Source organism: Schistosoma haematobium, chromosome 2 (genome assembly GCF_000699445.3).
Source record: "Schistosoma haematobium chromosome 2, whole genome shotgun sequence".
In the NCBI taxonomy this organism is placed as follows: Eukaryota; Metazoa; Platyhelminthes; class Trematoda; order Strigeidida; family Schistosomatidae; genus Schistosoma; species Schistosoma haematobium.
The window spans coordinates 30,632,565-30,653,681 of NC_067197.1; the positions used below are offsets into that span (position 1 = coordinate 30,632,565).

At 38.5% G+C, this 21,117-nt stretch overlaps 2 protein-coding genes across 3 annotated transcripts in view; one reads left to right on the forward strand and one right to left on the reverse strand.

The window, feature by feature from the left end:
* Window positions 1-2,393: 2,393 nt before the first annotated feature.
* NF1 (Neurofibromin 1) overlaps window positions 2,394-21,117 on the forward strand; it is a 117,765-nt gene continuing 99,041 nt past the window's right edge. The window contains exons 1-9 of one of the 2 annotated variants that reach the window (XM_051214913.1): window positions 2,394-2,511; window positions 15,937-16,080; window positions 16,135-16,218; window positions 16,258-16,347; window positions 16,380-16,501; window positions 17,149-17,255; window positions 17,306-17,373; window positions 18,713-18,788; window positions 20,231-20,421. In XM_051214913.1, coding sequence (XP_051068098.1) covers window positions 2,452-2,511; window positions 15,937-16,080; window positions 16,135-16,218; window positions 16,258-16,347; window positions 16,380-16,501; window positions 17,149-17,255; window positions 17,306-17,373; window positions 18,713-18,788; window positions 20,231-20,421 — 942 coding nt within the window. In that variant the 5' untranslated portion in view covers window positions 2,394-2,451. Of the gene's footprint in view, window positions 2,512-12,638; window positions 16,081-16,134; window positions 16,219-16,257; window positions 16,348-16,379; window positions 16,502-17,148; window positions 17,256-17,305; window positions 17,374-18,712; window positions 18,789-20,230; window positions 20,531-21,117 lie in introns of those variants that run through there. The other variant, XM_051214914.1, reaches the window with a different exon arrangement.
* MS3_00006698 (uncharacterized protein) lies at window positions 11,956-12,965 on the reverse strand. Its single transcript, XM_051214915.1, has one exon. The coding sequence runs from the start codon at window positions 12,892-12,894 to the stop codon at window positions 12,064-12,066; it is 831 nt and encodes a 276-aa protein (XP_051068100.1). The 5' UTR covers window positions 12,895-12,965; the 3' UTR covers window positions 11,956-12,063.

Sequence of the window (21,117 nt, forward strand, 5' to 3'; positions counted from 1 at the left end):
GAGATCCGGACAACTCAGGAGTAATTTGCCGTGAGTAGTTTGCCAGTTCTCAGGTTCGACATCTTTTTCTTTGTGTCATTTTGTATTGTTAGAGCACGATTAGTGAGTTGTGTCCGTTGGTTCAATAACTGCTTTCAATGTTCATAGAATCGCGCATCTAAGTTGATAAAAACCTTACTTTGCAAACTTGTGGTAAGAAGAGTCCCTTAGTTCAGGATTTTCACTATGCCGTAAATGGAGGAAAAGTTTCCCATCTTGATTAAAGTTTCCTGGAAATTTCTGTTTAAAAAGTTCTTCTCTTCCTATGTTTGCACCAAATGTACATCTGGCTGAATACATTTCGTGCAGTCTTTCATCTATTTTAGTCACACTTATTCTCTAAAACAAGGGCAGAGTACTTCTTTTTAATCATAATATTCATAAATATTCAGTATCCCGAAATGAGGTTTTGTTGGTGTATTTACATTGCAACTGACGTGCTTGTCCTTTAGTCTTCAACATTAGTTTTCTTAGTCACAAACCAAATGTTTCTTGTAGCTTTCTCACTTACTCATTTTACATAAGTTGAGCAGTTCGCTTTGGAAGTTACATCTGAACCCTTTGCCTTGACCGCCTTGATTTTAGGGTTAACTCTGAATCTAGAACATAACAAGACAGCGAGCATAGATGACCATTTGAAAACCTGGACAATCACCTAAATCCTGTCTTGTGAAGTAAAGTTCTTTTTCTACCTAAATCCTAATTCATATCAGACTCTACTAGAGTTTCTCTCGATGCATTCGACAGCGAGCCTAATTTAGAACGTTTACTATATCGGCTGGGAGAATTTTATTGTGAGGTTCCCACAAAGGAAGATAACCGTACATTGGTGAACCCCTATATACATCACTAGGACATACGACACGCTGAAGGATCGTCGGAGAAAAATGATATGCGGACGAAAGAATATGCCTTTTCTGAATGTAGTTTCTGCTATGTCATATCAGTATGTGGGCTTAATTTCGCGTACCCGTTTTGAGGTAAACGTCAATGTGAGCTGCTGCACTGGCCCTAACTTAAGACAATAGTGGCTAATTTAAAGCTCTGATATATAGGTATCATGAGTAATCGTACCATCAAGGCATAAGTGGTGCGAGGAATTATCTTCGCTTTTCCAGAAATAGGATCTTGCTTCTTAGTTTGTACTTTCGTCCCTTTTTAGAGCTTTTATGAAAACCTGAACCTCTAGCTATACTCACGGCATTATCAGGAAAAGGACCAAGAACCTTTAGGGTTCACAACAAAAATTTTGATTTTGAGCCATTATATATAAATCATTTGTCCTGGATTCAAAACCACTGACCCGTGATATAGTGTAAGAATCATCCGTCATCCGACATATTTTACTCGGTCCTCAGGAGCTAATATCAAGGGCTATCACAAAAGAGAAGGAATCTATCTTTTGATTGATTCGAGTCACATGTATCTCTTAATGACTGTGCAGCTAGCAAAAAGCCTAAAGACGTTTCGTCTTACTTCCCTCATAAGAAACCCTTAGTTCGTTACAATAACTGGCTGCGCATCACTTTAATCAATGTGTTGTCCCCTTATATGGTACGTAGTCTAAGTGTCAAGTAACATTTGGCTTGTCCTTTCCGGATTAAGTTGCACATTTTCTGGGTTGTGTCTATTGTCAGTTACGTAAATATTCTAGGTTACTACACAGCTTGTTATGCGGTTAAGTAGCAGATAGTGAGGATGGCTCAGGTATTCAGTGTTCGACAACGCTTCTACCAGTAACACCTTCTAATATAATATGTACCCACCGAGAGAAATCAAAAGACAGAGTCGAGGAGATCTGAAGAGTGTATTCGGCGACAACCAATATATCGGAATTCTCTGATCTAATCTAGCTAGCGATTGCGGTAGATGTTGAGCACGGCGTTACCACACGTGATCTGGTGCGGATGCATGACCGAGCGCCTTCAGCTAGATGAGTCCACTAAAACATATGGTCAGCATCCAATGTCGAAAACTTACAGAGCTATTTATTTTGGGGATTTATTTACCGCTACAATAGTTTTACCATATCTGAAGTTCGACAATAAATCGTTTGAGGCAGCTCGTGTTTCCTTTGACGTTATGAATGAAGACTGCCATGACAGACGAATAGGATCCTTGAAGTTTTTCGACACGCATCTTGGGAAGGTAGAAATAACAGTGTTATCGAATTGATCGCTGTTATCTAGTGATGTTCACTAAGGTTAATATGACCAGTATCGCTATTAGATGTTTACAAAAACGTTTATTTTGTGTAGTTAATCGATATTCAAAGCGTAGAAACGTTTGTATATTTTCAAATGTTATTGAATGTGAACATTGTTTTAAATAACCACAACTCCATTAACTCCGTTCGATGGATTATGAGGGCGGTCTGATTGTTCGTTAGCTTTTCGTGTGTAGAATAGCCCAATGGCTGACAAACGACCGAATGAGTGGGTACAGCTTTTACTTTCCAGATTTGATTCTCAGGTAAGCGACGTTTTTCGCTTGTGCAAGGAAGGTTTTATAAATCTCAAAATATTCGAATCACAGTTAAGGTGACTTCACGTGTATGACACCATGCCCAATACAAGTTAAAAAGTAAAATGTTGGAGAAATATAGAGAAATAAAGCAAAGTACAGTGTAAATTTTGAAAAAATGTTTGTTTTGTAATATGGTGCGGACACTAGTGCAATTTAGGGGAGTAGTGGGCTATATAGTCCCCGGATATCCGGGGAAATGTGTAGAAAAGTAGACTATTTGGCATTGATTCGTGCAAAGTTTAGCATGTCCAGTTTGAGACGTTTCTCATCGGAAAGTTCGAGGGGAAGTTGCCCATATTATCTCAGCGCCTGGGAACAAAGCCATGATTTGATGAATTGTTGCACATATTCGAACTAAATTTTCTCAAGGAACGTCGTTTATATTCCGCAAAATTTTGCCTTTATTTTAACTTTGATGCTTGATTTAAGAGCTTGTACGTATGGAACGCCGAGACACATGGCTTACTTGCAGCTTGATGCATCTCAATAATAACAAGTTCCGAAAATTCCTAATTTGAAATTTATTAAACTTGTATTTATCTAACCTGTTTACTTTACTCTAATAGAACTAGCGTACGCTGACTGTGTCTTAATTAGGACGTTTGTGGGCGGAAGAGTGAATGGGCACTAACACTGTCAGCGTTTGTAATTGTTTCTTAGGTTGACCTAATTGCAGATGTTTTTATGCACATGATGATGTCACAGGTATTCAGTGTTTGACAACGCTTCTACCAGTAACACCTTCTTATGTATTTCGTTCCCACCAAGAGAAATCAAAAGACAGAGTCGAGGAGATCGGAAGAGTATATTTGGCGATGACCAATATATCGGAATTCTCTGATCTAATCTGGCTAGCGAATGAGGTTGATCTTGAGCACAGCGTTACCACACGTGATCTGGTGCGGATGCCTGACCGAGCGCCTTCAGCTAGATGAGTCCACTAAAACATATGGTCAGCATCCAATGTCGAAAACTTACAGAGCTATTTATTTTGGGGATTTATTTACCGCTACAGATCACTCCCCCTAGTGGGGCAGTGACGACCCTAAGACGTGGCCAGCCAGAAGTTTAAACCCAACGAGTTTGTCGTTGGTAAACACTCTTCTGATAGCTTACTAAATTTAGCAGCGTCTGGTCGTCTTTCCTTACTATATGGGACTGAGGTTCAACATAGTAAAAAAAGAAAATGTACAATGAAAATTTCGGATCCTCATAAACGTCATCGTTCTTTTCCAGCCGTCCTGGAAAAGAAAAAAATAAAATGTAAGTGCATGTCGAAATACACTCGTATGTGCGTAAAAGCACAATGTCAAAGAAAAAAAATGGAAAATAAACTCATGAACACGTAATAGCGTTAAAAAAATTGTTTTTTTGTTTTGTTTTTTTAAATAGAAATAAAAATATATAAGCATATTAAAATTGTTTTTTTAAAAAATAATATACAATGTCGAGAAGTGCCTTACGTGCAATAGTCGTTTAAATGTTCTGGAAATCTCACCCTTCTTCCAGAACGCGTCGTTTTAAGTTTATTTTCGGATACTGTCGAAGTATCTTCGTGTGTGTTGGTTGTCGGATGAGGTATTATAAGTGTCGGAGTCGTGTCGTTCGATTGTACCGAAGGAAAATCCACGTAGATAGGATTTCCTTCTAAATACGCTGCTTTTAAGCGATCGATGCTGATGCTATCGTTGGTTCCGTTCTTATCGACTATATAGTACTTAGATTCACGTTGAAGAACTTTGAAGGGTCCTTCGTATGCTGATTCGAATGGTCGTCGATGCGAGTCTCGGCGAACGAAAACGTGTGTACTATATCGTAAGTCAGGTTGAACGAAAACATCAGTTGATTGAGGTCGAGTGAAAGCAGGTTTAACTGAACGCATTGCGTTTGTAAGCCTGTTCGTGTAGGAAGTTAGACCCATGTTCATTGAAGAGGATGGAGGATCCACGAATTCTCCTGGAAGTCGAAGTGTCGTTCCATAAACGAGTTGAGACGCAGTGTATCCAATGTCAGCTTTCACTGCATTGCGGATACCTAGTAAGACGAGTGGAAGAGCGTCGGTCCACTGTGAAACGTTTGCTGCTGATAGCGAAGCTTTCAGTTGTCGGTGAAAACGTTCTACCAACCCGTTTGCTTGTGGATGGTAGGCGGTCGTTCGGAAGCGAGTGATTCCTAAAAGTGTGGTCAGACGACGAAAAGATCGGATTCAAGCTGACGTCCGCGGTCTGTAGTGATGGTTGAAGGGCAACCGAAGTTTGCTACCCATCGTTCGACGAAGGTGCGAGCCACTGTTTCAGCAGTGATGTCCTTGATAGGTACTGCTTCTGGCCATCGAGTGAAACGGTCTACGCAGGTTAAGAGATAAGAGTATCCATTTGAATCTGGTAAAGGTCCTACCAAATCCAGATGGACATGGTCGAAACGGGCATCGGGAGTTTTAAACGAGCCTAAGGGACATTTATTGTGTCTGATAACCTTAGATTTTTGGCAGCTTACACAGGAGCGTGCCCACTCCCTCACGTCTTTATTCATTCCAGGCCAGCAAAACCTTTCTGCTATAAGCTTGATGGTTGCACGAACACCTGGATGCGAAAGTTTGTGCAATGTGTTGAAGACATTGCGTCGATAATGTTTCGGCACGATTGGGCGATCCCTACCTGTAGATGTGTCACAAAGTAGAATTTCCTTACCTGTTCCCATCTGTTTGATGCGTAGTTTAAGTGTTGTGGACGATAACTCGTGCTGAAGATCACTGTCTTCTTTTGAAGCTCGGCGAGTTTAAGAAGGTCGATTCCTTGGAAACTGTTCAAGGAAGTTATGCGAGATAAAGCGTCTGCAACTACATTGTTTGCTCCAGAGATGTGTTGAATGTCTGAAGTAAACTGCGAAATGTAGTCCAGTTGTCGAGACTCACGGGGAGAGTACTTGTCAGAAGGAGAGCTTAACGAGAAAGTGAGCGGTTTATGGTCCGTGAAAAGAGTGAATTCACGACCTTCGATGTAGTGTTGGAAATGCCGTACAGCACAATACATAGCTAGGAGTTCCCTACCGAATGTGCTGTACCTCGATTCGGTGTCTAGCAACCTTCTAGAGACAAATGCCAAGGGTTGCCAGGAGTTGTTAACCCATTGTTGTAAGACTCCTCCGATTGCTGAGTCGGATGCGTCTACTGCGATGCTAATGGGTGCTCGGGTGTCCTGATGTGCGAGCATTGTTGCTTTAGCAATCAGTTCCTTAACTGTGGAGAATGCTTTTCGTGCGGTGTCGTCCAAATTAATGGATTTCGCATTTCCACGAAGTTGGTCGGTCAGAGGTTTCATAAGTAATGCGCATTTCGGTATGAAACGTCTATAGAAACTTACGAACCCCTTAAACGTGCGTAATTGCTTGACGGTGATCGGTTCTGGGTAATCCAGAATGGCCACCACTTTGGTCCTAAGAGGTCGAATGCCTTGAGCATCGATAGTGTGTCCCAGAAAGTCTAACGAGTCGGTTCCGAATTGGCATTTCTGAACGTTTACAGTAATGCCATGTTTTTGAAGTCGTTCGAAAACAAGATCCAGATGCTTGAGATGTGTTTCTCTGTCCGGACTTGCGATTAGACAGTCATCAACATACGCGTGTACGAAGTTGAGACCTCGAAAAACGTCGTCTATGAATCTTTGGAATGTTTGAGCAGCATTCCTTAGACCGAAAAGCATTCGCAAAAATTCATAGAGTCCGAAAGGAGTTATGATAGCTGTTTTCGGTATGTCGTCAGTAGCCATAGGGATTTGGTTATACGCTTTAACCAAGTCGATTTTCGAAAAGACAGTTGTACCTTTCAAAGTAGCTGTCAAATCGTGAATGTGAGGCAACGGGTAACGATCGGGAATGGTTTTCGCGTTCAATCGCCGATAGTCACCAGTTGGACGCCAATCGTTGCTGTCCTTTTTAGGGACCATGTGCAACGGAGATGCATATGGGCTACTTGACGGTCGTATGATTCCTAAGTCCATCATGTGATCGAATTCGTTTTTCGCTAACCTTAGCTTTTCAGGAGCTAGTCGTCGTGCTTTAGAGAATACAGGTGGTCCTGTAGTCGTGATGTGATGTGTAACGTTGCTGGTTACACACGGTAGTTTCGGTTGAGTTTGTTGTATCCCAGGGTACTTATCGAGTAGTGGTTGATAGAGTGGGTCTATCATATGTTTAACTGTGACTGGGGATACTCTACAACCAGTAAAAGAAGTTACGCAAACGGACAAATTAGTGTTCCCGTCTACTAGCCTCCGTTTGCGCGTATCGATGATCAGATTGTGGTGTTGTAGAAGGTCCATACCAATGATTGGTATAGAAACATCTGCAACAACGAAAATCCAGTGTATGGGTTTGCGTAAACCCACGTTAAGGTAAACGTACCTTTTGCCATACGTAGCGATCGGTTTTCCGTTTGCCGCCTGTAAGTTTAGGGTCGATTCGTGAAGCCGGTCGTTAGGATTTGCTGGGAGAACGCTAACTTCTGCGCCAGTGTCGACGAGGTAGCGAACTCTCGTTGTCACATCTGTGACGAATAACAGACGGCTTTGTTCGCCGGCTACGGTTGCCGTTAACGCGTGCCGGCTTGGAAGTTTCCCGAATTGTTTTTCGAATCAGTCGGTTTCGTGTTGGGAAAATTGCAGGGTTTTCTGCAATTTCTGGAAAGCTTTCCATACTGGTTATGATACCAGCACCAGTCGGGGTTATCTGTCTCTCGTGGTCTAGAGACAGATCGCTTACGAGAAATGCTTCTACGTGGTGTGCGCGATCTCTTACGGTCGGTACGAAGACTAAGATAACGCGTGAGTGTGTGACATAAGTCGGTTATATCATTCTGAGTCGTGTGAGGCTTTTCTTTGACTGAAAATACCTCGGTAGTAGGTTTCGTAATTTCTAGAATGCGGTCGGCAGATGCAGCTAGCTCGTCTAAGCCGTTGTTCTGGAACGAGACCAGAACTGCTTGCACCTGTTGGGGAAGTTTTGACAAGAAGAGTTGTTTGAATAGACCTTCGTCGAAAGTTCTTAGGCCTATAACCTCTCTCATCCGTTGCAACATGTCTGTCGCAGAACCGTGTTGCAGGTCGATGTTATTGAAGAGTTGATCTAACCTTTGTCGATCGGTTAGATCTCCTCGTTTAAGAATCGAGCGTTTTAAGATTTCGTAAGGATCGGAAACATCACTAGTAAACATACTAGGTGTTACGTACCTGTTGAATTCGCGCGGTAGTGCCTTGACTACTGCGAGGAATTGTGCACGTGTGTCGATCACGCCGTGCTCGGAGAAGTCGGCTTCTGCGTAGCAAAACCAGGCTTCGATATTGTCGGGCCAGAAAGGCATCAGTTGAAACGAAGGTGGGGACAAAGTCTTAAGCTTGAGTACTTTAGGTGTCTGTTCAGTCATGATGAAGTATGAAGTACGATAATGAACGAGGGGAAAATATATATATATCCAAGAAAAAACACGAAAAAAAAATCACAATGTTTAAAAAAAATAAAAAATAAGGCAATGATATATAAAAAATCCCAAAAAGGAACAGACTCACAGTTGCAATTAGGTGTACCAGATCACGTCGGGTTCACCAATGATGATGTCACAGGTATTCAGTGTTTGACAACGCTTCTACCAGTAACACCTTCTTATGTATTTCGTTCCCACCAAGAGAAATCAAAAGACAGAGTCGAGGAGATCGGAAGAGTATATTTGGCGATGACCAATATATCGGAATTCTCTGATCTAATCTGGCTAGCGATTGCGGTTGATGTTGAGCACGGCGTTACCACACGTGATCTGGTGCGGATGCCTGACCGAGCGCCTTCAGCTAGATGAGTCCACTAAAACATATGGTCAGCATCCAATGTCGAAAACTTACAGAGCTATTTATTTTGGGGATTTATTTACCGCTACAGATCACTCCCCCTAGTGGGGCAGTGACGACCCTAAGACGTGGCCAGCCAGAAGTTTAAACCCAACGAGTTTGTCGTTGGTAAACACTCTTCTGATAGCTTACTAAATTTAGCAGCGTCTGGTCGTCTTTCCTTACTATATGGGACTGAGGTTCAACATAGTAAAAAAGAAAATGTACAATGAAAATTTCGGATCCTCATAAACGTCATCGTTCTTTTCCAGCCGTCCTGGAAAAGAAAAAAATAAAATGTAAGTGCATGTCGAAATACACTCGTATGTGCGTAAAAGCACAATGTCAAAGAAAAAAAATGGAAAATAAACTCATGAACACGTAATAGCGTTAAAAAAATTGTTTTTTTGTTTTGTTTTTTTAAATAGAAATAAAAATATATAAGCATATTAAAATTGTTTTTTTTAAAAAAATAATATACAATGTCGAGAAGTGCCTTACGTGCAATAGTCGTTTAAATGTTCTGGAAATCTCACCCTTCTTCCAGAACGCGTCGTTTTAAGTTTATTTTCGGATACTGTCGAAGTATCTTCGTGTGTGTTGGTTGTCGGATGAGGTATTATAAGTGTCGGAGTCGTGTCGTTCGATTGTACCGAAGGAAAATCCACGTAGATAGGATTTCCTTCTAAATACGCTGCTTTTAAGCGATCGATGCTGATGCTATCGTTGGTTCCGTTCTTATCGACTATATAGTACTTAGATTCACGTTGAAGAACTTTGAAGGGTCCTTCGTATGCTGATTCGAATGGTCGTCGATGCGAGTCTCGGCGAACGAAAACGTGTGTACTATATCGTAAGTCAGGTTGAACGAAAACATCAGTTGATTGAGGTCGAGTGAAAGCAGGTTTAACTGAACGCATTGCGTTTGTAAGCCTGTTCGTGTAGGAAGTTAGATCCATGTTCATTGAAGAGGATGGAGGATCCACGAATTCTCCTGGAAGTCGAAGTGTCGTTCCATAAACGAGTTGAGACGCAGTGTATCCAATGTCAGCTTTCACTGCATTGCGGATACCTAGTAAGACGAGTGGAAGAGCGTCGGTCCACTGTGAAACGTTTGCTGCTGATAGCGAAGCTTTCAGTTGTCGGTGAAAACGTTCTACCAACCCGTTTGCTTGTGGATGGTAGGCGGTCGTTCGGAAGCGAGTGATTCCTAAAAGTGTGGTCAGACGACGAAAAGATCGGATTCAAGCTGACGTCCGCGGTCTGTAGTGATGGTTGAAGGGCAACCGAAGTTTGCTACCCATCGTTCGACGAAGGTGCGAGCCACTGTTTCAGCAGTGATGTCCTTGATAGGTACTGCTTCTGGCCATCGAGTGAAACGGTCTACGCAGGTTAAGAGATAAGAGTATCCATTTGAATCTGGTAAAGGTCCTACCAAATCCAGATGGACATGGTCGAAACGGGCATCGGGAGTTTTAAACGAGCCTAAGGGACATTTATTGTGTCTGATAACCTTAGATTTTTGGCAGCTTACACAGGAGCGTGCCCACTCCCTCACGTCTTTATTCATTCCAGGCCAGCAAAACCTTTCTGCTATAAGCTTGATGGTTGCACGAACACCTGGATGCGAAAGTTTGTGCAATGTGTTGAAGACATTGCGTCGATAATGTTTCGGCACGATTGGGCGATCCCTACCTGTAGATGTGTCACAAAGTAGAATTTCCTTACCTGTTCCCATCTGTTTGATGCGTAGTTTAAGTGTTGTGGACGATAACTCGTGCTGAAGATCACTGTCTTCTTTTGAAGCTCGGCGAGTTTAAGAAGGTCGATTCCTTGGAAACTGTTCAAGGAAGTTATGCGAGATAAAGCGTCTGCAACTACATTGTTTGCTCCAGAGATGTGTTGAATGTCTGAAGTAAACTGCGAAATGTAGTCCAGTTGTCGAGACTCACGGGAGAGTACTTGTCAGAAGGAGAGCTTAACGAGAAAGTGAGCGGTTTATGGTCCGTGAAAAGAGTGAATTCACGACCTTCGATGTAGTGTTGGAAATGCCGTACAGCACAATACATAGCTAGGAGTTCCCTACCGAATGTGCTGTACCTCGATTCGGTGTCTAGCAACCTTCTAGAGACAAATGCCAAGGGTTGCCAGGAGTTGTTAACCCATTGTTGTAAGACTCCTCCGATTGCTGAGTCGGATGCGTCTACTGCGATGCTAATGGGTGCTCGGGTGTCCTGATGTGCGAGCATTGTTGCTTTAGCAACCAGTTCCTTAACTGTGGAGAATGCTTTTCGTGCGGTGTCGTCCAAATTAATGGATTTCGCATTTCCACGAAGTTGGTCGGTCAGAGGTTTCATAAGTAATGCGCATTTCGGTATGAAACGTCTATAGAAACTTACGAGGCCGTTAAACGTGCGTAATTGCTTGACGGTGGTCGGTTCTGGGTAATCCAGAATGGCCGCCACTTTGGTCCTAAGAGGTCGAATGCCTTGAGCATCGATAGTGTGTCCCAGAAAGTCTAACGAGTCGGTTCCGAATTGGCATTTCTGAACGTTTACAGTAATGCCATGTTTTTGAAGTCGTTCGAAAACAAGATCCAGATGCTTGAGATGTGTTTCTCTGTCCGGACTTGCGATTAGACAGTCATCAACATACGCGTGTACGAAGTTGAGACCTCGAAAAACGTCGTCTATGAATCTTTGGAATGTTTGAGCAGCATTCCTTAGACCGAAAAGCATTCGCAAAAATTCATAGAGTCCGAAAGGAGTTATGATAGCTGTTTTCGGTATGTCGTCAGTAGCCATAGGGATTTGGTTATACGCTTTAACCAAGTCGATTTTCGAAAAGACAGTTGTACCTTTCAAAGTAGCTGTCAAATCGTGAATGTGAGGCAACGGGTAACGATCGGGAATGGTTTTCGCGTTCAATCGCCGATAGTCACCAGTTGGACGCCAATCGTTGCTGTCCTTTTTAGGGACCATGTGCAACGGAGATGCATATGGGCTACTTGACGGTCGTATGATTCCTAAGTCCATCATGTGATCGAATTCGTTTTTCGCTAACCTTAGCTTTTCAGGAGCTAGTCGTCGTGCTTTAGAGAATACAGGTGGTCCTGTAGTCGTGATGTGATGTGTAACGTTGCTGGTTACACACGGTAGTTTCGGTTGAGTTTGTTGTATCCCAGGGTACTTATCGAGTAGTGGTTGATAGAGTGGGTCTATCATATGTTTAACTGTGACTGGGGATACTCTACAACCAGTAAAAGAAGTTACGCAAACGGACAAATTAGTGTTCCCGTCTACTAGCCTCCGTTTGCGCGTATCGATGATCAGATTGTGGTGTTGTAGAAGGTCCATACCAATGATTGGTATAGAAACATCTGCAACAACGAAAATCCAGTGTATGGGTTTGCGTAAACCCACGTTAAGGTAAACGTACCTTTTGCCATACGTAGCGATCGGTTTTCCGTTTGCCGCCTGTAAGTTTAGGGTCGATTCGTGAAGCCGGTCGTTAGGATTTGCTGGGAGAACGCTAACTTCTGCGCCAGTGTCGACGAGGTAGCGAACTCTCGTTGTCACATCCGTGACGAATAACAGACGGCTTTGTTCGCCGGCTACGGTTGCCGTTAACGCGTGCCGGCTTGGAAGTTTCCCGAATTGTTTTTCGAATCAGTCGGTTTCGTGTTGGGAAAATTGCAGGGTTTTCTGCAATTTCTGGAAAGCTTTCCATACTGGTTATGATACCAGCACCAGTCGGGGTTATCTGTCTCTCGTGGTCTAGAGACAGATCGCTTACGAGAAATGCTTCTACGTGGTGTGCGCGATCTCTTACGGTCGGTACGAAGACTAAGATAACGCGTGAGTGTGTGACATAAGTCGGTTATATCATTCTGAGTCGTGTGAGGCTTTTCTTTGACTGAAAATACCTCGGTAGTAGGTTTCGTAATTTCTAGAATGCGGTCGGCAGATGCAGCTAGCTCGTCTAAGCCGTTGTTCTGGAACGAGACCAGAACTGCTTGCACCTGTTGGGGAAGTTTTGACAAGAAGAGTTGTTTGAATAGACCTTCGTCGAAAGTTCTTAGGCCTATAACCTCTCTCATCCGTTGCAACATGTCTGTCGCAGAACCGTGTTGCAGGTCGATGTTATTGAAGAGTTGATCTAACCTTTGTCGATCGGTTAGATCTCCTCGTTTAAGAATCGAGCGTTTTAAGATTTCGTAAGGATCGGAAACATCACTAGTAAACATACTAGGTGTTACGTACCTGTTGAATTCGCGCGGTAGTGCCTTGACTACTGCGAGGAATTGTGCACGTGTGTCGATCACGCCGTGCTCGGAGAAGTCGGCTTCTGCGTAGCAAAACCAGGCTTCGATATTGTCGGGCCAGAAAGGCATCAGTTGAAACGAAGGTGGGGACAAAGTCTTAAGCTTGAGTACTTTAGGTGTCTGTTCAGTCATGATGAAGTATGAAGTACGATAATGAACGAGGGGAAAATATATATATATCCAAGAAAAACACGAAAAAAAAATCACAATGTTTAAAAAAAATAAAAAATAAGGCAATGATATATAAAAAATCCCAAAAAGGAACAGACTCACAGTTGCAATTAGGTGTACCAGATCACGTCGGGTTCACCAATGATGATGTCACAGGTATTCAGTGTTTGACAACGCTTCTACCAGTAACACCTTCTTATGTATTTCGTTCCCACCAAGAGAAATCAAAAGACAGAGTCGAGGAGATCGGAAGAGTATATTTGGCGATGACCAATATATCGGAATTCTCTGATCTAATCTGGCTAGCGAATGAGGTTGATCTTGAGCACAGCGTTACCACACGTGATCTGGTGCGGATGCCTGACCGAGCGCCTTCAGCTAGATGAGTCCACTAAAACATATGGTCAGCATCCAATGTCGAAAACTTACAGAGCTATTTATTTTAGGGATTTATTTACCGCTACACACAGTTCGATCATGAGTCCACTCCTGATACTTCGGATTAAATGTCGTCATGGCGAAACACTACAGTACTGTATTATGTTCACTGATATCAGTATTATCTCAAACGTCTATTACAAATTCATTCATATCATTTCCAAAACGCTAAGAACCACACTACCTCACTTCCAATGAATGCAACATAATTTCTCTAACATTTAAAGACTTTGGATCATCTTTGGGGACCCATACATTCTATTGTTATCTATGATTTAAATTTATTCACATGTTTTTATTTGTTATCACTTTAATGTTTTGTCATTCAGTTAATTATTTTTGTTCCAAGTAAATTCATAATCATAGCCTTCAATTCATTTTTCTGAGAATCATAGACATTCATTCAATGGTGATACCTGCTTTCTCTAATTCTTTCAATCTTTTTTTATTAAAGTACTTAAGAATTGCACCCCTAACGTCTGCATTTTAGTTACAGACATTGTATCTAAATCCAAATTTTTGTGACGCCTTCAGACCTGTCGATGGACTGAGAAATGAAAAACTTAATTCATCAAGCAAAATGACCTTACTTTCATATCAAATAAGTGGTTTTGGCCCTTCAGTAAAAATAATTATTATAGATCATTGCATTCAGTACACTGACAACAAAAGTACAAATAGACAACTGCTCTGAAAAGAACATAAATCACAATTATTTGATTTATTAAAAAACAGATTTACTTCGAAGCCGTCCTAATAAATGTGTTGGTATAATCTTTATAAATTACTAGGTCTAGACTACAAAATTATCATCGTATAATCAGTTGTCAACAAGGTTTCTAAAGGAACAACTCAAACAGATGCGACTAGTCAATTTAAACGGAGGATTACAAAACTTCTTAGAAAACGAATGATGAATCAGTCGTCAGTGTTGATTCTCTTGAGCGTCTTAAACCATCAAGTACTCTTATTTCTAGACTATACGGCCTTACAAAAGTACATATAAAGGATCTTTCCCTAAGGCCCATACTAGACATGAAAGATTTAACATACAATGGGACTACTAGATGGGTAGTAGAAAACATACCACACCTAAGAAATCAGCTCAAAAGACACAGAATACTAGACCCATTCGATTTTGTCGATTCGGTATCAATGTAATCACAATAGGAATGACGTCACTAAATTTTGTTCTAGACTTTAAAAATTTTAGTTCTAACGGAGATAAAAATGTTCTTTGATCACTTTGTTTTCAGTTATTCTCTATTATTGTCACGTTTTCAATTCGTTCTTCACCTTTTCCATATTCGTAAAATGGACGATCATCGTTCACTAACTTGATTTCATCTTATTATCTTTCTTTACGTTTTTGATCGTTAGGAAACCTCCTTCTGACAATTGAAGTGATGTAACCTTATTTTTGATTAACCATCATATTTGTTAACCACTTTTGTGTACGATTATAAAGTTTGGGTAAATGACATTTCTGAAGTAAACGTTCTGCTCTGAACTGTCTTTAATTCTTCTTCAATGAAGCCGTAGGTTGATTTCGTTATCAGATAACCAAAAACAGATGAAGTACAGTTATTTCAAAAGTATTTTTTATTATCCTTTATCTAACTATAGTGCATAAATATTTCAAGGAACTTGACATATCTCCTGAAATCCAGGATTAGGGGTAACAGCGTAAAAGATTCTAAAACTTCCCTCGTTACTATTTGCCTTATTGACTATGAAATCCTTACTGTCAGTAAACGTATGGACACCCTAAGGTTGCTTTCTCTAATATACAGTGATAAAAATTGTCGCTTGTGGTTTTTCTTGCATCAAATATCACCCAAATTATTGAGCTTGTTAATATTTGTGAACAATATAAATATTCAGTTTATTTATTCCAAAGTTGTCAGGTTTTCTTTGCTGCCTAGTAGCATAGTGCATATTCATGTGACGGACTTTAGAATGAACGAACTTTAGATGATCATTTAGCCTACACTAAAATAAATTGACTGTTGTATGAACATGTAACTTTTTAGTTTAAAATCGAGCACTCAAACCATTAAGAAACGGTTTTAGAATAACATCCAATTAGCAAATATGCAGTATTTCTGTTCATTTTCTCCCATGTTTTGTGTTATTTAATCGTCAAGCCTCCTTTTTATTGATTAGTCTATTGGGTTATTTTGCAAGGGCACTAAACGTCCATAATTTTACGTGTTACTGGTTCTATATTTGATCAAATTATTGTAAGGTTGGTCAAAGAATGACTATTTAACCGCATTTCACGGTAATCAGTCTCGAATCCTGATGAACACATGATTAAAGTGAATTCAAACTATGAGATTAGTAATTCACAGAGACGGTTGGTGCAAGTAATTATGAAGTTTCAAGATAGATCCCCATAATGCTTTATTATTCAAGTACCGCTCTTCACAATGGTCTCATTTCATCTACTGGAAATAAATAATGCTGTGATTAAGGAAAGTAAAAATCCTAAACGAAACAATAGTTTTTCCAGATAATTTTATTTCATGAAGACAACTTTTAATAGGTCTTGTTTTTTTCAAGCTTCCCATACGCACTGGGATACATACTGCTCAATCTACACAAAATATGGAAAGAAACAAAGAATGTTTAGTAAACGTGAGCAGGTATAAATTTTCTCTCGTTATATCTGGATTAACAAAAATGCTTCAAAACATTGACAGTATGGTAAGTTGATATTCCATTCAGTTTGGTTTATATTGCTACTAATTATTTTAATAGCAAGTATATGGACCAGATGCAGAAAGAAATTTTTGTGACTCACTTTTGATTGTATTGGAAACATTGGAGAAATGTCTCACATGTGTATGTTTAAAAATATAAAGAAATTATTATTTTGTTTAGCAACCTCATGATACGTCTCGACTAGATGAGACTATTCTGGTCAAAAACCTACTTCAAGAGTTATTCAGAGTTAGAAACCTTGTGTTAAATGTAAATTTATGTATAAAATTAATTTGAATTAGTTTATGAATCTAACTAGTGAAAATGGAAAGATGTACAATCAACTTTTGTTGCTGGTATCGCAGGTTCTATACGCTTTAAGTACACAATACTTTAATGCTGTATTCAATCGAATACCTAATTGGTAAGCAAACAATTAACTTTTCTGTTTGGTCTTTTATGTTGACTCGCTTAAATTAACAATTTTCGGTGATCTTGAGCACTAACGTTTATCAGGTATGTTCTGTCCGTAAACTGAAAATTACACAACTGTATTGTTTTCAGAACTAACTTTTCTATGCGTCAAGCTGCAGATGTATCATACATAAAAGAATCATTCACAATGTCTGTTCTTAATTAACCAGTAATCTAAATGTTCATTATATCCTTGTGATTTTCTCAGTTAAGTGTTGACTTGTATCACTAAGGTTTCGAGGACTATGCGTTTAAAGCCAGATTTTCAGTATATCAAAAAATAGTTTTGTGAATTAGGCAGTAGTATAATAAAATTCCTGTGTTCATACACTGTAATTTCAAAAATAAGCATTAACAAACTGGAAAAGGTAATATGTATAATATTTACAACCAAAATTTTAACCTAAAAGTTTAAACGATGTGATGTATTATGCAAGCAAAATTAGATAATCTGTCTGCTTGATTTCATTGATGTAACGGACAATCTAATACTTGTATCAACAGATAATATCTACATAAGTTATCAGCTTTTCGAATAATCGTTTGTGTCAAGTTTATGTTTATATTTTTTTATCCCTCTTCTGTATTGTTTAATAGTCTTGCTTTAGCTGCACAAGATGAATCAAATGTTGATCAAGCCAATGAACTGGAGTTAATTCAACACTTGAATTTAGATATGCGTAAATTATCACGCCTCATACTAGGTAAGCTACTATTTTTACAATATATAATCTGCTCTATTCACGATACAAAGAAATATGTAATCGTTTCAGATCGTTGAAAAAGTCCACTTGGTTACACCTTGCTGTTTACTTAGAAAGAGTGAGTTAAATTATTGTATTTTTTTCATTAAACTGCTAAATATGGATGAGATTTTACGAGACCGAGATTTCGAGAATATACAGGATAGTCATTGGGTTGCAATCTAATTATGTAAATAAATTACGGCTCGAATCGTAACTTAAACAGTCTACTCTCCACAACGAACCGATAATAAAAAATGGATCGTCATTTTATTATGTAATTGCCGGTTAACCTTTCTTTTTTAGAACTTATGTAAGTCATAGGAATTTTATCTTCAGTGATTCTCCGACAAACTTAGGTCGTATGAACTTCTGCATGTAATGAAAAATTAGATAGTACACTATATTGTGGGTTAGATGCTGGTGATTATCTCAGTTGGATTTTAATTTCCTGATCCAATGATAATCAACTCTTCAGGAGATCAATTGTTTCTCCATTCAACTCTCCAATGAAGCGATTTTCAAAGTAATGAAGTCCTTATATTTAAATAAATGTTTTACGTGAAAGTAAATAAATTAAAAAGTAAACAAGGTTCTATTCATAAATTGTAGATAGTTCAATTACAGTGGATATGACCAAGATCTATGAAGCTTTTTCTTAGTATTTAGAGCAGCCGACTCTTTACCTATTGGTCGTGTATTCGAACTCTGCTTCAACCATCACTGTTCAAGCAGCCGTGTAGTATCACTTAGTTACTAAGCCAAGAAAAAGTCAATAATTAAAATATTCTAATGTTTACTACTGTAGTATGTTTTCTAGTGGTGTATTTGCTCCCAAGTAAATTCTGTGGCAACCAATTTGTTGATCTTCAAACGCTTCATCAAATAGCCCTGTAATTCGACAGGATAACTGATGTTGTGAACGATCTGGAAGATTATGAGTTCTTTTCTGTTCTTTTGAGTATTCACATTTATCTCTCACGGAAAATCTGTGCAACCGACACAAATAACGTCTCCAAGGTTTCAGTAGTACGGGTGGTAACAACTGGAATATGTCACGGAATTTGAAAAAAAGTGAAAATTTCAAATCTCATGATAGAGAATAAACCAATCCATGTTTGATTCTACAAGTTATTGCATAGTAAATTTATCAAACGTGGTATGTTGTGTCTGCTTAGTATCTTGTTCATTTCAGAAAGGTAGTAAAACATCGAGATGTAAACAATAGTTAGAAACTAATTTAAAATTCGATTGATGACACCATAGTTTTGGAAAAGGCTAAACCAAGTGGAAATAATTAATCTATTCTTGGACCGATCTTTAAGTAAAACTCAATACAAACATACATATAGTTTCTGTTTTTCTGTTCTCCGTGTCAATAATAATTAAAATGTTTCTTTCCGACTTTTCTTGTAAAGGCCATTTGGAACTGGTTGGAAAATTATCCTCAAGAGTTTGATGAACTACAAAAGAAACCAAATGATGAATTGGCCGGTAGGTTCTATAAATTAGTAATACTGTGGATATAGAAATAATCTGAGTAACATCTACTGTATGAAGATAATCTGTATAACAGAGCAAGTTAACTAATAATAATAGTAGTGAAAATATTCCTAAAACTTGATTCCTTTCCATTCACTTGCTGTGTTTGTTCTCTTTATTTCAAAAGACTTCTGTTTATTTTCTGTTCATCTATCAGTCATTGGATATTAATAAGTAGCATACTACTAATTCTGATGGATAAGTCAATGTCTATGAACACAGTGTGATACTTATTTGATTTAAAAAGTTTGCCAAACATGCATTAATTCGTTATTCAGTCTGGACAGAATATATCCAATGACTGATCTATAACAATTAGACTCAATAAACACATCATCTAATTAGATAACATACTTGGTTAGTCTAATAATTTTAAATAAAACCATTAGCTGCATTAATAACACAATAGTTTTTAGGATGAATAATTGGCTGACCAAGTTGATGCCATAATTTTCCGCTAGATTATAATGGTATGAGATGCAATATTCAACGGCGATTTAGTAATGCAATTAAGAGCTACATATTTACGACGAGATTAGACACCAATTTAGATATAAATAAACAAAATTCATGCATGTCACTTGATTATGAAAAAGATTAATTTCACTTTTTAGCAATTATTAAAAAGGCCTACAAAATCATTCCGTGTGGCCAAAGTTTGGATTTATTCACCTTAAAAGAACATAGCTTCGACTAACGATAGTCTTCACATTTTCAGTGACTAATGAGTAGCTTATAAAATGAACTACATATTTTACTAGATAATTCACATGGATAGAATGGAAACGTAACAATGGACACTAATATACCATGAAAGTTTGGTCATTGTAGTTTCATGTTTGATGTCAATATGTTGTTGACATTCACTTCATGAAACATACCTTAAATTACAGCTTGTCAGGAGTATGAAAATCTCCAAGTTGGTTATCGTCTCAAGTCTATCTATAAATACTCCTTTAAAAATGAATTCAGCGCGAAATTCTCACGCTGTCGATTGACTAGTGGTGAATAGTTAACGAAACTCTCTTCAATGTTTTCAACAATATTAATATAGTTTCAAAGGCGATTAAACAATTAGAAGTAAAAAGCTAAAATTTTTAGTTAATATTTAAATGCGATTATTATATCTTTACTGTTGCAATTATGAGTTCATTTTAAATGTTCTGCTTCATCCAATTTCTTAAGAAAAAGACGTGTATTTAAAGTTTCACCACAACCGACCTCTTATTATATATATATATATATATATATATATATATATATATATATATATTATATATATATATATACCAGAACTACCTACTAGATGCGTTTTTTCACTCTTCTTTGATGTTATTTTTATCGTTTAAGTTTTTTCTTATGTTCATATGTATATCTTTCTCCTTCATTAATAGATTGTTGTGAACGTCTGTTTGATTTGTTCACTTCACTTTGTGCTGAAAGTGGGCGGAAGAAAATTCTTGTTTGGCCTCTACAAATGATGCTTTTAGTACTTTGTCCGAAAATCCTTGAAGAAATTAATAATGCTGAAAACGGAGCACCTCTATCACCAGAGCATCAGAAAAAGAAACAATTTATGGATGAAGTGCGTGATGGAAATTGATTTTTACATTGTAAAATGGGATTTTCTTATCGTCCAGTTTGTGAGAGTCTTTTCTTTTTATTTACCTGAGATTGAAAGTGTGTATTTTGAGGTACTGAAAAATATGATAAAACATTTGCCTGTTTGAATAATATAACATTTACGTCTAAGTCAATTGTAATGCTGACACGTTCTAAATATTCAAATCCTAGTAGATATATGTTTTATATGATGTAATTGGAACGTTTTTCTTTTCCTTTTGTTGGTTTCCTCTAACTTGCCGATAAAATGCATAATAGCGTGAGGTGACACATTTATATGAGGTCCCATGATATTTCTGTCCACACGTTTCAAATTATATAATTGTATGGAGTAAACTGAAACCCTATCTATTTTTTGATTATTAAAAAAGCAACTGTACATAGAATCCCTGCAAAGTTGCCAGTCCTTTCAATTGGAAATAGTTTGTATTGTTTAAACTAAACTTGTCTAAAGCAACTAAATCTTATATTCTCACTGGTACTCACTAATAACTTTGAGAAAAACTCCCAAAATGTTAGTGACCATTAGAGTCCAACCATGTGCAGTATGAGACACATATCACTAATGAGAATAAATGACTGTCGACGCGATATCATTAACTGAATGAAGTCAGGAATCTGAAGGCTTGATGTGAAACTTAAAAGTTCTAATTTTGAC